At 37.3% G+C, this 14,798-nt stretch overlaps 1 protein-coding gene across 9 annotated transcripts in view; it reads right to left on the bottom strand.

Moving 5' to 3' along the window:
- The window catches only part of LOC123647084 (gamma-secretase activating protein), a 92,413-nt gene that overhangs the window by 41,470 nt on the left and 36,145 nt on the right, over positions 1-14,798 (bottom strand). For all 9 annotated transcript variants that reach the window (XM_045564295.1, XM_045564294.1, XM_045564293.1 and 6 more), the window contains 8 exons: positions 14,238-14,307; positions 12,994-13,043; positions 9,109-9,213; positions 8,820-8,879; positions 7,822-7,865; positions 6,907-6,992; positions 1,477-1,554; positions 128-205 (listed from right to left, as the gene is read on the bottom strand). In XM_045564295.1, coding sequence (XP_045420251.1) covers positions 128-205; positions 1,477-1,554; positions 6,907-6,992; positions 7,822-7,865; positions 8,820-8,879; positions 9,109-9,213; positions 12,994-13,043; positions 14,238-14,307 — 571 coding nt within the window. The remainder of the gene's footprint in view (positions 1-127; positions 206-1,476; positions 1,555-6,906; positions 6,993-7,821; positions 7,866-8,819; positions 8,880-9,108; positions 9,214-12,993; positions 13,044-14,237; positions 14,308-14,798) is intronic.

Genomic DNA, 14,798 nt, shown 5'->3' on the forward strand with positions numbered 1-14,798 from the left:
ATCTGAGTGTCAAAGAGGCATGAGAAATGGGGCACACAGAGAAGACGAGGGGCGTGTGAAGGCTGAAGCGTGGCACGTGCAGAGGGAACGGCCAGAGCAGAGAGAGGCACTTCTCTCCATCACCCACCAAGGTTGAGAAAAGTAATGCCTTTTGTCACGTGTGAGCCAGCACTCCTGAGAGCAGCAGTGAAGGTCTTGCTGTGTCCTGCAGAGAGAGAACATGGAGCCAGAGAAAGAATGTTAAGAAATAAAGAACTGCAACTCCACCCAAGGTGAGTCTATGTAACACTCTCATCTTTTAGTGACTATGAAACTAATATAGCAGACATCTCTGACTTCTAGATTTCATAGTTTCCCACATTCTCCAGAAGCCGGCATTGAAGGTGGATCGTCTGTGTGCAGTCACAATCCAGTAGTTGTTCTGGGCTTATATGTAATCTTGGACCACAGTAAGAAGTGAACTGTTCAGGGAAGGAAGGATCCAAGAGATGAAAGAGACCAGAGCCTCACCCCCGCAGGCTCACTGCCGTACATGCAGTCACCGAGACCCTCACACCTCCCTGAGTCGCTTACAAACTCCACTTTTAGTTAGGAAGTGTAGACCATCTACCAAACTCAGCGTATTGGACTTTACTTTCTACTTTTCTGACTCTTAATCTTCAGGAAAGCTTTATTTACTAGTTTTCACCATTAATCATTAGAAAACATACAAAAATTTTCCACAAAATCTCAAACTTAGACTATTTAAGCATGTATAATATATAAGTCTAGTTCTGAACTTTTGGTTTGTCTATTACTAACTTCTTAAACTTTTTTACTTTGATCTATAACCTTGGAAGGTAATGTTAGGCACTTCTGCAGAATAACAGACTGTGGTATGGCTTGGCATAAAATGTTTTAATTATTGGGAAAAAATGTCATATTTAAAAAATTGTAACTCCATCCATAGTGTGTACTACACAAATACTAATTTTAAGGAACTAATTGATCAAAATAATTACTCCTTAGCATGGTTCAGACTAAAACTATTAAATGGCATGCTGTGATCTACTACAGAACTGGAAGAGGTTGGGCATTTTACTCCTGCCTCCCCACCTGTGATGTATCAAAATCTTGGGCCATAGATGTGTAAGATGGAATAAATATAGCTTAGATCTATCCTATGTAACTCCATAAGTTAAATCTATAGATACTTTCCAATTAGTAATAACTATAAAGCAAACACACTTTGGGCAAATACATCTATTAGGATTGGTACCCAGGCCTAGAAAAAGATATAGGCCAGCGTAAGAATTATGTAAAAATAATTAATATTCACCATTAGTAACTTTTTTCAGGAAACATTATATAGGTATACAGGTATAAAATGTAATGATAAAAATTGACTGCAAGATAATAAGACTTAAAATCTATCTAGTTTGCTATTGCTTGGAAAAAGTGACTAAATAAAAGTAAAAAAGAAGAAATGAAAATTACCTTTATGAATGTAAAACACTGAATATGTAATTTGTTCCAGAGAAGCACACTTCGGGCTGTAACAGACACACAAACTTCCTAGAAGTAAAAAGGCATTTAGTAGAGTTAAAAAGAATCTATGTCATAGAGAAGTAAGGTTCCTAAGCCACTTAACCTTACTTCTTAACACTTAACCAGTTTATCAAAAACATGTTCTTCTCCTCTTTACAGAAAGCTTCCAGTCTTGTTTATCTTGACTGAAAGGCAAAGCGTAATCTATCTTATGGGGCAACAAGACTAAATGTGGTGTTTGAGTCCATACCCACTCATATGTGGGTCACTGAAGATACTGGCCCAAGGCCAAAGAAGAGCTCTTGGCATAGAGTGGCCTTTCCAGATAAGCACTGACTGCCTTCCCTTACCCACCACTCCAGAACAGCCTCAGCCTTCCCCCCTCTCAATGTGTAAAACCGTACACTGTCCCCAGCAGCTGTCCATCAATAGCCCACAAAGGAGGGAATTATGCTTAAAGTGACACTTCTAATGCTAGTGTTTATGTGATTAACTGAAATAGGAGATTGCCAGGTAGAAAGCAACTTGACAAGGAGTCAGGAAACCTGGGGTCTAGTCCCAGAGCTATTGATAAAGTTGACCAGCTGTGAATTCAAGCATCACTCTACTTCAGTGGATTTCAATTTTTCCTCTATTATACCCCACTATTTCCTTTATCAAAGAATCTTGTAGGGGAAAAAAAGCCCATTTCCCCTAAGAAGGCTATTCAAGGACATTTATAAGCATTCTGTTATAATATTATAATTTGTGACTATTTTTAATGACATTTAAAACTGCAATATATGGTTAGAAGCACATTTATCTTGGAAACACAAAACAACAAAAAAGAATAACTTTATCAGATAAAATGGTAACAATTCTGTTACATGTAAAATTACTGTTATGGTTACTAAGCACATAGTGATAACTTTTCTTTAAAATTACAGTAGACTTCCTGAGAATGAAAGTAATCTATCACTAACGCATAAACAAAATAATAATTATAAGAGTTACAAAAGTCTCCTGTACCACTTTGACTACATTCATACAGCAAACATATCATCAGCAAAAAACCACGGGTTTATCCATTCTTTTATGTTTTATAATCACAAGGAGCAAGAAATTGCTTTAAGAAAAAGATAAAGCTTCAGACTCTCTAGGAATAAAGAAATAAAAATTAAAACAAGGCACCATATTTTTCCTTTCAAATTAGCAAAGGTTTTAAAATGATAATGAATGCAGATTCAGAGTTGACTGTCAGGGAAGGAATGAGAATATTTTCTTTCCTGTCAATGCTTAGAAAGACTGATTTATCCTCCTACTGTAAGAGACTTATTAGAAAAATGTGTAAGAACGCATAATCTTCAATAATACACAAGTGGCCTGTCAACAGCAGCTACGCTTTTGCCCACCATCAAGCTCATGGGCACACCCCTCATCCAGATTGTGAGCTCCGATTCCTCGGAAGGTAGCCAACTGGAATTCTCAGGACAGGGAAATTCAGGACAAAGATGCTTTCAGGAATGTAACAAATAAAGCTGAAAGGACAAAATAGCTCCCAATGGGCCAAGATGTAACAACTGAAGGTCAAATTTTATTATATCATCGTCACTAATGTAAAGAGTTAAAATCAAGTTCATAGAAGGCCTTGAGTCTATTTGCATTCCTCTCATGAACCACGTTTTCTGGCCTCTGTGCTGGAGAAGAATTAAGCTATTCTAGAGGGAGCCATGTTTGGATTAGGCTATCTGCTTCCTTCTCCAGGCCTACTTTGCTGGAGTAGATTTTGTCTTAACAAAGGTAAAATAATCATTTCTGAAAAGTAATTTGGGAAATACATGAACTGACAACTTATTAGTCAAAAACCAAAAGGTTGCTTCTCTGGCTTGTTTCACCTTAAATCTGGAAGCATCTCACTTGAAACAGGCTCATTTTTTTCTATTTCCAAGCTGACTGTGAAGAGTAAGGCTCATTTTCTACTCTCCCCGACATCGCTGAGAAAGGAAAAAACAGACTCTTTCACGTTTTATGCCAGATAAGCGTAACATTGGATTAAATAAGATGTCATAAATAGTCCATTTATAAGTTACAGCTGCTACTGTTCATGAGAAATTCCTGTGGGAATAAAATCAAAAGGAGTAAAAACCACATAGAATGAAAGCCTAAAATGATTGTTTATATCTGATAGATTTCAAGCAAAGAACCAGAGAAAAATTTACCCTGCTCCTTCCACGTGAGCCCTGGATCCCACTCCATCCTGCCTTCCAAGCAAATTCACTCTACCAGTGAGTCCTCTCTACTGTGTATTTTTCTTTTCCAAGTATATCCTGTATATATTGAAATATGCTAGAGTCCCTACCATCTTAAAAAAATAATATTCCCTAAATCACACTTTCCCCTCTGGCTGCTGCCTCTCTCATGTCTACACATGCTACTATGACTGTTTCAACCCCATATGCCACTAACCCAGCACAATCACTATTTCACCTCAATTCCCCAACACGAACAGCTCACAGTAACCTCGTGCTGCCAGACCCACCTCTCACTACCTGTTTGTCTCCTTTGTGACGCTCCCCTCTAATATTACACTGGTTTTGGTTTTCCTCCTTCCTCTCTCCAAATATTTTTCTTTTCCTTTGGATGTTCCACCTAACCTTTATATATTTATGCTTCCAGATCTTATTCTCAAATGTCTTCTCTTATGACCCTATACCCACCTTCCCAGGACTTCAGATGCCAGCTACATTCTGACAACTTTCACGTTTATTCACTGCTAGTTCTGCCCCTCTTCTAAGCTCCAGATCTCATAGATAATATGCTTAAAACAAAACTCATGATCTTCCTTTCCAGGCCCACCCAAACCCCTATACCTCAGTAAATGGTAAAACTGTTCACCTATTTGCTGATGCCAGAAATCTGAGAACCATCCCTTTCCATCTAATTTATAGCAAGTCCTCTTAGTTCCATCTCCAAACTATCTATTTCCCTCCAACTCTATTTCCCACTCTAGTTTAAGCAACTATCATCTCAAACATTCACCTACAACTTCATCCTAACTGCTCATTTTCACACTTTTTGTCTTGCCTCAATCCATTCTTCACACAGCAGCCACAGTGAAATTTGTAAAATACATATCTACACATGTCATTGCCTGCTTAGAAAACTTCAGTGTAGGAGCATCAGTGGATACTAAAATTGCCAGGTGAAAAGTTGTTAGGGAAAAGGATAGTCACATGGTGGCAAAGTGTCACACTACAAATTACTAATTCAGAGGTTAAAATGTACCTTTATAAAGGACACACAGTGGTTACTACTTAATCATATGACCAAACAGGGTCACTAACCGTAGGACACCCTGACATTATATGTCACCTGATCTGATACAAATGAAATTATCACCTAATGAAGTATTCTCACTGAAAATGTTAAACTGTGTCTAACTATACCTTTAAACAGTTGTGTGTAACTTCCAATTTACAGGAAATGTAGAGGACAGAGGAAAAGCTAAATGCCTATGCAAGGAAATAACTAGACAAATCCAGAATGTAGGACATTCCGGATGGCAAAATGTCCTGGACTCTTCAAAATGTCAATGTTGTGAAGAGAAAAAAAAGGCAAGGGGTAGGACGTGGGGATTGTTGTACATTAACATTAAAAGAGACTGCAAAGATTTAATAAGCAAATGTAATACACGAATCTTGATGAGATCCTGACTTTAAAAGTTATATGTATGTATATTTGCATATAGATGCATACACATGACATTTTTAAAACTATGGAAATTTGAATATAAATAAAGCTTAACATAATTAATTTTTCAGTGATAATGGAACAGATATTACGTAGAAGAACGTCCTTAACCAAAGGAGGTATGTGAATTATCTAGTGGTAAACTGTTATAAAGTCTCCAACTTATGTGTGAATGGTTAGGTCAAAAAGAAGAAAATGATACTTGTATATGGGGAGGATAATAAAGCAAACACTATAAATGATATGATTAAGTAAACAGTACAAGGATGTTTGCTCTACTTTTGAACTTTTTGGTGAGCTTAAACATTTCTCAAAATAAGTTGCATAATGAGAAAAACAACTTCAGTGACTTCTCACAGCTTTTAGGATAAAATGTAAAATCCTCCCATGATCCACAAGGTCCCAGGCAGTCTGGCCCCGGCCTGCCTCTCCAGCTTTCCCTCGCAAACTCCCCTCCTTGGTTACTCTACACCTCAGTTCTGCTGGCCTGAGTTCATACAATCCTGCAAGTCTCCCCTGAAATCTCACTTTCTTCCTTGAACTCCCCAGGACTAGTGTATGGAGGGACTCTGTGGCCAAGGGGACCTGGGCTGGACAGCAAAAACTGGGATGGATTATGCAGGAGTGAGGTGGGAAAAGGACTAATTTTCAGGACTAAGACAGAATAGGATCAACTGTCTTGGAGAGAAGAAACAAGGAGGGGTGGGCTGAACTAGAACAACTGAAGATACAAGTATCTTCAATTAAACCTCTATCATATGCTCTCATGGCTTCCTATAATGCTCATTCATAATATTTATCATACTTCTATTTAAACATTATGCATGCACTTATATCATGTCCAAAATGCACACCAAATAGCAACCTTTATACTACTAATAAAGATTAGGCCTGTTTTGCTCATTACTGTATCCCCAATACCCAGCAAACATTAAGAGCTCAATAAATGTTGGCTTAATGGAGAAATACTACATAACTTGACTTTAAAAGAATACAGTTCTAGCCAAAGTACTACTCAACTCAACTAGTAAATGTCCACTGTAGTTAGGAGATTAAAATGGCTATTATATTTAGTTATCAGAGTTGATTATTTAAATGATTACCGAAGTAAGGAGCAGTTTTCATTGAATGTAATCACATTCTTCTCTCATTTTCAGGTATTCTTTTTTTCTCATTTTCTCTATGTATAATAAACAGGTATGAAGGAACAGAATATTGTATACTGTATACTAACAACTTTATGTCAAGCTCTGATTGTTAGATGGGTAGGTTTTAGCATGGCTCTTAGAGCCAGGTACGTAAGTTTAGAACGCAAACACATCAGTAAGCCTGACACAGAAAGCATCACGATCACTGTGTGCCACTTGTTAAAAGACGGAGGTGAGAAAGTGTAAATTAAATACAAATCCACTCCCACTAGAATGATACAAATAATAACAGTAACTCTGCTGACTGTGGCCCCTTTGATACAGACAGCAAATGTATAAAATCAGTGGAGAAGATAATTTGATATATGAAAATCCACATGATCACTAATATAAGAATGTAGCCCTGTTACATTTCATTTTCAAAATCCATATGGCTAAATGAGGACTTTGTCTAGAACTCACAGACATTTGAATAAATTAATAAATACAACACTGGTTGTACCTGTATGGTTGGTAAAAACACACAGAGTCAGGTGTTTGGATAATTTCTCTTGGTCTTGATGACAATCACATCCAAAGTTGACAAGTCTAAGAACATAAAGAATAAATTATCAAATGCATTTAAAAATATCCATCCCCTCATAAAGAATGTAGCTACTATAATATAGCCACAAAAGCAAAACATGTTCCTGAGAAATCTAAGTAGATAACTGTTTTTGGTTAATAAATTCAGTAATTTAATACTTGGTACATAAATGGCATTGTCCTGGCAATATAGAAAAAAATATATTACTTTCAACTGATTTTTTAACTTTTTTAATATTATGTTTCAAAAGAAACACAACTAAATGTTCATACATGATGAAATAAAGCTAGTGATATATTTAACAGTTTAGAATTATCATTGCTTCAATTCAGGAAGACTTTCATTTCTTCTACACATTGATGGCCTTTTGTTTTTCAAAAGTGTCTCATGTCTTTACTACACGTAAAGTAGTCTAGAAAAGAAAAAACCTTGCCTTCTCTGTAAAAAAGGAAATCCAAAGAAAGTAATGCAATAGACTCAGCTGAGCTACAAGTGGATTGACCTGTGAAATCTTGGATGGCTACAAAAAAGGCTTGACTCTAAACGTAGCTCTCCGAGTCACTGAATCTCACAGGGAGAAAAGCATATCCATACATAATAATAAATGAGATGCCCTACAGAAATGAATGGCTGAGAAAATCAATACAATTGACTCTATATGAAAATTCTGTGTTCACTCTTAATAAAACTATTTATATTCCCTACAGAGAACAAGAATATAAAAAGTATCACACACATAGTATACACTTATCTGTAGAGCATGGATTAGGAATATAATCATTTTGCCCACAAGGATCTATAAAAATTAGCTACAATCTATAAATAACTTACTGAAATCCTGAGTCACTTAATGATATGTCCAAGGGTGCTTCAAACTGTCAAAAAAAATCAGTAGAAAATGAACTCAAAAATGACATTAAGTGATGACAGTTCTGACAACCAGAGCAAGCCTGTCAGTGCTGTGCTTGCCTGACGATGAAAAGCCCATTCAGCCATCATTATTTTTAGAGGTCATAACCCAAATTCACAGCACAGAAAGTTCACTGGGAATATTCTGGAGTTTACATACAATCATAAGCTTAATGTGTATTTATTTCTTAGAGGGCTAATGCTTGGCAAACTTTGCCTGAGATTTGAATATCATAAATGGGTCGTATAATAGGCCAATTGGAAGCAGTAGCCTTTTATAAGATAGATGACCACATAAGAAAGGAAGGAAGGAAGGATTGGGTGTCGTTGGAAGAGTAGGTAAGCCAACAAAAGGGCAGGAGGGGCCAATGAAATTCTTGTAATGGTGTGATAACAATCTGTATTAGATTCCAATATTAGTCCTACTTAAGAAGAACAACAACATACTATCCATCACAGATAAAAATACTGGGGACTCCTCACAACAATACTAATGTTCCAAAAAGCTTTTTCAGGAATAATGCTAGATTTTTATTAATTAAACTATACTCTCTCATTGGCTTTTCTTCTTTATTCTCAAATCCACCCTCCTCACAAGTCCTTTTCAGTCAAATAACTTGCAACCACTTAAAGCTATCTATTATAAATAGACCACATGTATTACTTCCTAGTACTCCCAACTTACACTTGTTTCTTTAATGTGAGGCATTCAGCTAGTAGAGATTTCCTGTGTGTTATAATAACCTATATGATTTGCCTTTGTTACAGAGTTGAACTGAGATGGCAAGAACTATTTTACTTGCTCATAGAAATGACTAACACGTCAAGAATGCTAAGATGCCATTTATGATAGCAATTTTCTTAAAAAAGGGGCAATGTGTTTTAAAATTTCCTGTACCCCGATCATTCTCCAGACTTACCATTAACTTAAAGCTCTCATCAGCATAAAACTGGATGCATTTTAAGATACTCCTTGATTTCTAAAAGAGAAAATAGAATCACATATTACCAAAACAAGACAAAAATGCTAGGAAAAAAAGAAAAAGAAGCAGTCAAGAAGCAAACAGTAATGCAAACCTTTTCATTATTTTTAATAAACCTTAATTTACTGTCATATCAATGAAAATGTAGTGATTAGTAAATTACAGTAATGATAATGTCAAATAAAATTATTCCTATAAAAAGGAGTGTCCATGGACTAGTTTTCACCTTCAGGTCAATGTAGTATAATCTCTGCTCTGACATATCCCACTGAGCCCAAACAAAATCCTCAGCTATTCGGTCTCTTGAGAGATGGCCAGGATTTTTAATCACCTAAAGGGGCAAAAAAAAAAAAAAAATTATAAATAAATAACTCTTAAAGGAGAACATATCTGAAGTTCATAATTATTTTCCATATCTATCTGTATGATACAAATATTTCCACAGTTTATTTTTAGCACCTCCCCCAACTTCAACACACATATAATCTTTCCAGAAAAGTTTTAAGGCATATCATTCCATTATTTCCTCTTTCCAAACACTCTACAACATACTATTTTATTCTTGTTCCTAGTTTAACAGACAGGCTGGTACTGCTGAAGGCAAGACCACACCTCCCATAAATCAACAGCTGCATTAATAGAAAATTCAGAACTTCCTAGTTTGTACATAACCCCCCCAGTCAGACCTCTGCAGCCAAGAATACTTCATTACTTAAGATAGAGGCTGTGATGCCAGTGAAAACTCAGGCCTGGGAGCAGAAGTACTAGGCAATGAGCCCAGTCTGACCATAAACCAACCATGTGGCTTTGGCCACGCTTCTTACCTTTATGTCTTCCACAATGAGTATGATGATATTCCCCATCTCTCAATACTTAACTACTCATCCTTCAAGACCTGACTGAGGCATTGCTTTCCTGTACAAAGCTGTCCCTCATCACCCCAAGATGAAGGCAGAGCTCCTCCCCTCTCTATTCCTATGGTGCTTTGTCATGCTTCTATTACAATTACATTTTAATTAATGCTGTAAGCCTCCCCCAGTGAGTATACACTCTTCTACAGCACCTTTCTATTTTCAATGTCTTGATTGTTTCTAGTATATAATAGTATTCAAGGAATGCTTGTTCAAAAAAAAATGAAATAAGGTGTACAAGAGTAAATTACCAATGATATTACACATGTAAAATATTTGTTTACTAAGTAACAAAATCAAAGAACTTTGGAAACTTAGAATCAGAACATTCCAGAAACCATGTAATGCAACCTTTCTAGGAGTGAGAAAACTGAGGTCCAGAGAAGTTAGATTAGGCTGCACACTCAGTTCAGCGTGGCCTGAGTCCCAGGGTCCTGGCACCCTGCCAGTGCCCTTTCAGTGCATTAGCTAACCTCAAAATAACTTCACAGAGGCATTAAGAATTCACTTTTCCTCCAAATGCTTATTAAGCAGAAGTAATCTACATTGAGATAAGTGAGGGAAGAATGAAGATAGGTAGAAAAAATAAGTGGGAAAGGGAATGCCAGGATGGTCCATATTCATGCCTAAACCCTCTCTAATCCTAAAAGATTTCTCCACCAAGGCTGACTTGAACATGTGACAGCCGCACAGCACAAAGGGATAATGGGTTGTATCTCTCTGTTTCTTGCTTGCCCAGGTCCATTACATTGAGGCCAGAGGAAAGTGATGCTAGAGAAAAGATCCAACAGCAGCTGTCTGTAAACCTTGGAAAATCCTTCGATTTTTCTGAAATTTGTTGCATTGGGGTAGATAAAGGCATATACTGATGAGAACATGAATATCACATTATGGTGATATTCATTACACCCAGGTTCAAGTCTCACATTTTTCCTCTCTAAAGACACCTCACCTCTGTGAGTCTTGGTTGCTGTCTTCTCTGTAAAACTAGGGATAATTATGATGCCACCTCTATCATGCAGAGATGTTGTGAAGGATATGTGGAATTGCATACTGCTGTAAGAAGCTGTCATCCAAGCCTTTAAGAATGAGGGCAGAAGTGCTTCTTTCTTGGAAGGGAACACATGAATGAAGGAATTCCAAGGCTATACCAGCTTGGCTGGCAGAATCCTTTCTGGGCTACTGACAGGCGTCCCCTCATTCTTCCCACCATGGATCTGTCTCTGTCTCTCATCTCCCAAACCCTCTCAACACTAAGCCAGTCCTCTGTCTACATTCATTCCCAGTTCCTGACCCCATCTTGCTTATTAAACTCTCTCTAAATTCTCCTCACTGGCGCTGGGATTCAGCCTTGGTCTTTCCTCTTGGGGTCTTCTGACCCCTGTCCCTGTCTCTGGTGCTCTCCTCTACTTAGCCACTGGTGACCACTGGTAGCCCAGAGCTCTGGCCACACACTTTCTTTTGGCAATTTTTCCAGCCAGGCCTTTTGATTTGAGACTTTCAATAGCCCATACATAATTAATAAATGCCATTTTCTATTTCCATTTTGTTCATATATCTTTAAAACTAAAATTTTCAGGAAAAGACTACTTTGATGCAGACTAAATATTGAAGAAAAATCACTTTAATATCAATAATATACTAATAAATTATCAAGAAAAAACAACTCAGAAAAACAGATAAGGATACAACTAAACAATCTTCAGAAAGCAGATCAAATAGCAATACACATAGGAGAAGATGCTTAAACTCATTAATATTAAGGGAAATACAGACTAAGATAATAATAGGGTATCAACTTACACCCAATCAAATTAGAAATTTTTGAAAAGGTGAATACACTTATCAATGGTATAGATAGAGGGAAAGGGTACTCTTACATTTTGCTTGTAAAATTGTCAATTGTTACAAGTTTTTTGCAAAGTATTCTGGCAAAATCTGCTGAAATTTATTAAGTGCACATGCCCATCAACCCAACAATTTGTCTGAGGAGTTAGCCCAAAGAAATGTATATACCAAAACATAAAGCTGTAAGACTAAAAATGTTTGAGATGATTAATAATACAAAAAAAACTGGGAGTCAAGTGAACATCCATCCACAGAAGAATGGTTAAGAAAATGTGGATATTTACACTGGGAACTATTATGTACTTCTAAAGAGAATGAATTGGAGCTACTCTAGTTGACTTGTCAGTAATTCACCAAGTTGAATGGAGTGAATAATAAACAAACCCCTGGGTGTATCAGAGGTGGGAGTAGGAGATTATACAAGTATGGAGAAAAGTATAAAAGGATACATTCCAGGCCCGGCACGGTGGCTCATGCCTATAATCCTAACACTCTGGGAGGCCGAAGTAGGAGGATTGTTTGAGCTCAGGAGTTCAAGACCAGCCTGAGCAAGAATGAGACCCGTCTCTACTAAAAATAGAAGGAAATTAGCCAGACAACTAAAAATATATATAGAAAAAAAATTAGCCGGGCATGGTGGCGCATGCCTGTAGTCCCAGCTACTCAGGAGGCTGAGGCTGAAGAATTGCTTGAGCCCAGGAGTATGAGGTTGCTGTGAGCTAGGCTGATGCCATGGCACTCTAGCCCAAGCAACAGAGTGAGACTCTGTCTAAAAAAATAAATGAATAAAAGGATACATTCCAGGTTGTGAACAAAAGTTAGAGGTAAAAAGAAAAGGGAGATGTAGAAAACAAGCAAAAAAAGAAAAGAAAATGACATTATATAAAACCTCAGCATATCTGTTATGATCCCATGTTATCTATGTGTATATAAGCATAAAAATTCAAAAAAATAACCAATTAGTTGTATCTCTATTTAGTAACCTATAGAGATACTTCTGATATAGTAAGGAAAAAGCAAACACACAAGCAGGTTAATGTATGCATTATGGTTCTCTTTTGGTAAAAAATCAAATCCCCACATATGTGCATCTAACCTTGCACAGGTTTGCATGAGCAAGGTAAAAGCTGAGGAAAGACCCACACAGGCTGGGGGCTGAGATATAGCTAAAGGGGATAATTAACTTCATATACATTTGTATCGTTTCACATGTTACAATAGCAAGTCTGTAATTTGAATGACATCAAATATAGAAAACATTATGTATCAACAACATGACTATCTTTAACAGTCTAGAAATGCAGCTCTTTTGTGGAAGAAACACTGAAGCAAAAGGAATTTCAAATCTTTACCACTCTATTTCCATCTTCTTGGGTAACTTGGATACGATATTTCTCAATATCTTTTAAAAAAAGAAACAAAGAGATAATTTAACCTTCAGGAAACACAAGTACTCTTTTCATCTAACAGTTACAAATTTTTATAAAAGCAATACAGGTTAAACAACTGGCTGCAAAATAATATCATCACAGAGAGTATTCTCCTGATAGAGAAAAGAAAAAACTACCTTTCTCCAATTCTCCCTTTACAGTCTTTTAAAGTGGAGTAAACTCCAGCATTTACTCTGCTCCTCAGTATCACCAATATGTGAAGCATTTAGCCCTTCTGCTCCCCAGGTTCCCTCAATAAGCCATTTGCCTGCCTGATGCTATCAGTCTTACATAGGGCTCATTTAGCAGAGTTTATCTTCCACTTCCAGATACCAAACGCTTGTTTGTATGAACATATCAGACAGACAACTTATTACACAAGGTATCTGGGGGAGATATTTTTATAGAGGTCAATTTCATACTAACAAAACCCTGAAAACTGAGTCAACGTGTAGATGGTCCCTTTCTATCAGCAACAACTTAGATTCAGGCATACTTACCTCCTGTTGGTTCTGGTTACAAAAATGTGAGAAAGAAAATTGAGCAAGACTGAAACACAAACCTAACCCCTCAGGCCTGTCCTTCCAACTATAAACCAGCAGTTTCATCTTACGACATGAAAGACAGCTTACTAGATAAGCTCACCAGTGAATTTTGTCTTTTCCTGCCTCCCCAAACTTAAAAACAACATGCCCCGATCTTACTTGCCTCTGTCTGAATTTGCCCAAGTTAGTATGTGTCCTCAAGTTGGGCCATGGAATCTTCTAGCTACTAAAGCTTTCTCCTCCTTCCCCTCGATCCAAGCCTCTTTCCTTATTATCATAGTCAGATGTGACAGATATCCCAAGGGAGGATGGACTAAAGGCAAACATGACCTGTGCAACTGTTCTACAAACATCCTACCATGTGACAAAATTGCAAATCTACGTATACAAGAGCCCATCATTCTCAGGATGAGGAAACTGAGGAAAGCCTGAGGAATCACACTTGGGAGCCAAAGGAAAAGCCCTTCCCTAGTAATTCTAGGTCCCAAATGGACATCAAAAGTCTGTGGACCCTTGGCAATGGCCAGTGGACAATTAGAAGATTCAATCATGTCCCACACTTCACTGGGAAGCTATGTGGCATTCATGAAATCCCCATATATCACCCAAAAATACACTTACATTTCTCTTCCGAAATCAGCAACAGATGGTTCTCTGGAAGAGGATGGCTTTCAACATATGGGTAGAGGAACTGTGGAAAGGAAAGTAATCAAAATCATAAGCAACTCCCTTGCTTGCACAAATATTTCAAAAGGTGTGCATAATCACTATACTATTACTATCACAGAAGGAATTGGGAATCACAAAATAGTTTAGGGGAATCACATGCGCACACACACACCACAGGTCAAAGCAAGCAGGAAAGAGGAACATTTTCAGGACCTCAGTTTTCCAGGGAAAAATTTATCTCAGGTGCAGCACTGTCATCTTTCATTTAAACAGTAAGGCTCAAATTGAAGCTATTTCTAGGGATGGTGCTTCCTATTTGGAATATTTGATTCTGCGGCCAATCAGAAACAAGGCAAACAACATTCATACAGAATATTCTATTTCACACAAATAGAATGTTCTATTTCATGCACACACCTTATATACCAGGTTTAGCTGTTGTGCAACTAAACCCGGTATATAATTTGATACCCAAATAACACTCTCCCCACTACAACTTCCAAAGTCTCACAA

The sequence above is a fragment of the Lemur catta genome, chromosome 11, assembly GCF_020740605.2.
Source record: "Lemur catta isolate mLemCat1 chromosome 11, mLemCat1.pri, whole genome shotgun sequence".
Taxonomy (NCBI): domain Eukaryota; kingdom Metazoa; phylum Chordata; class Mammalia; order Primates; family Lemuridae; genus Lemur; species Lemur catta.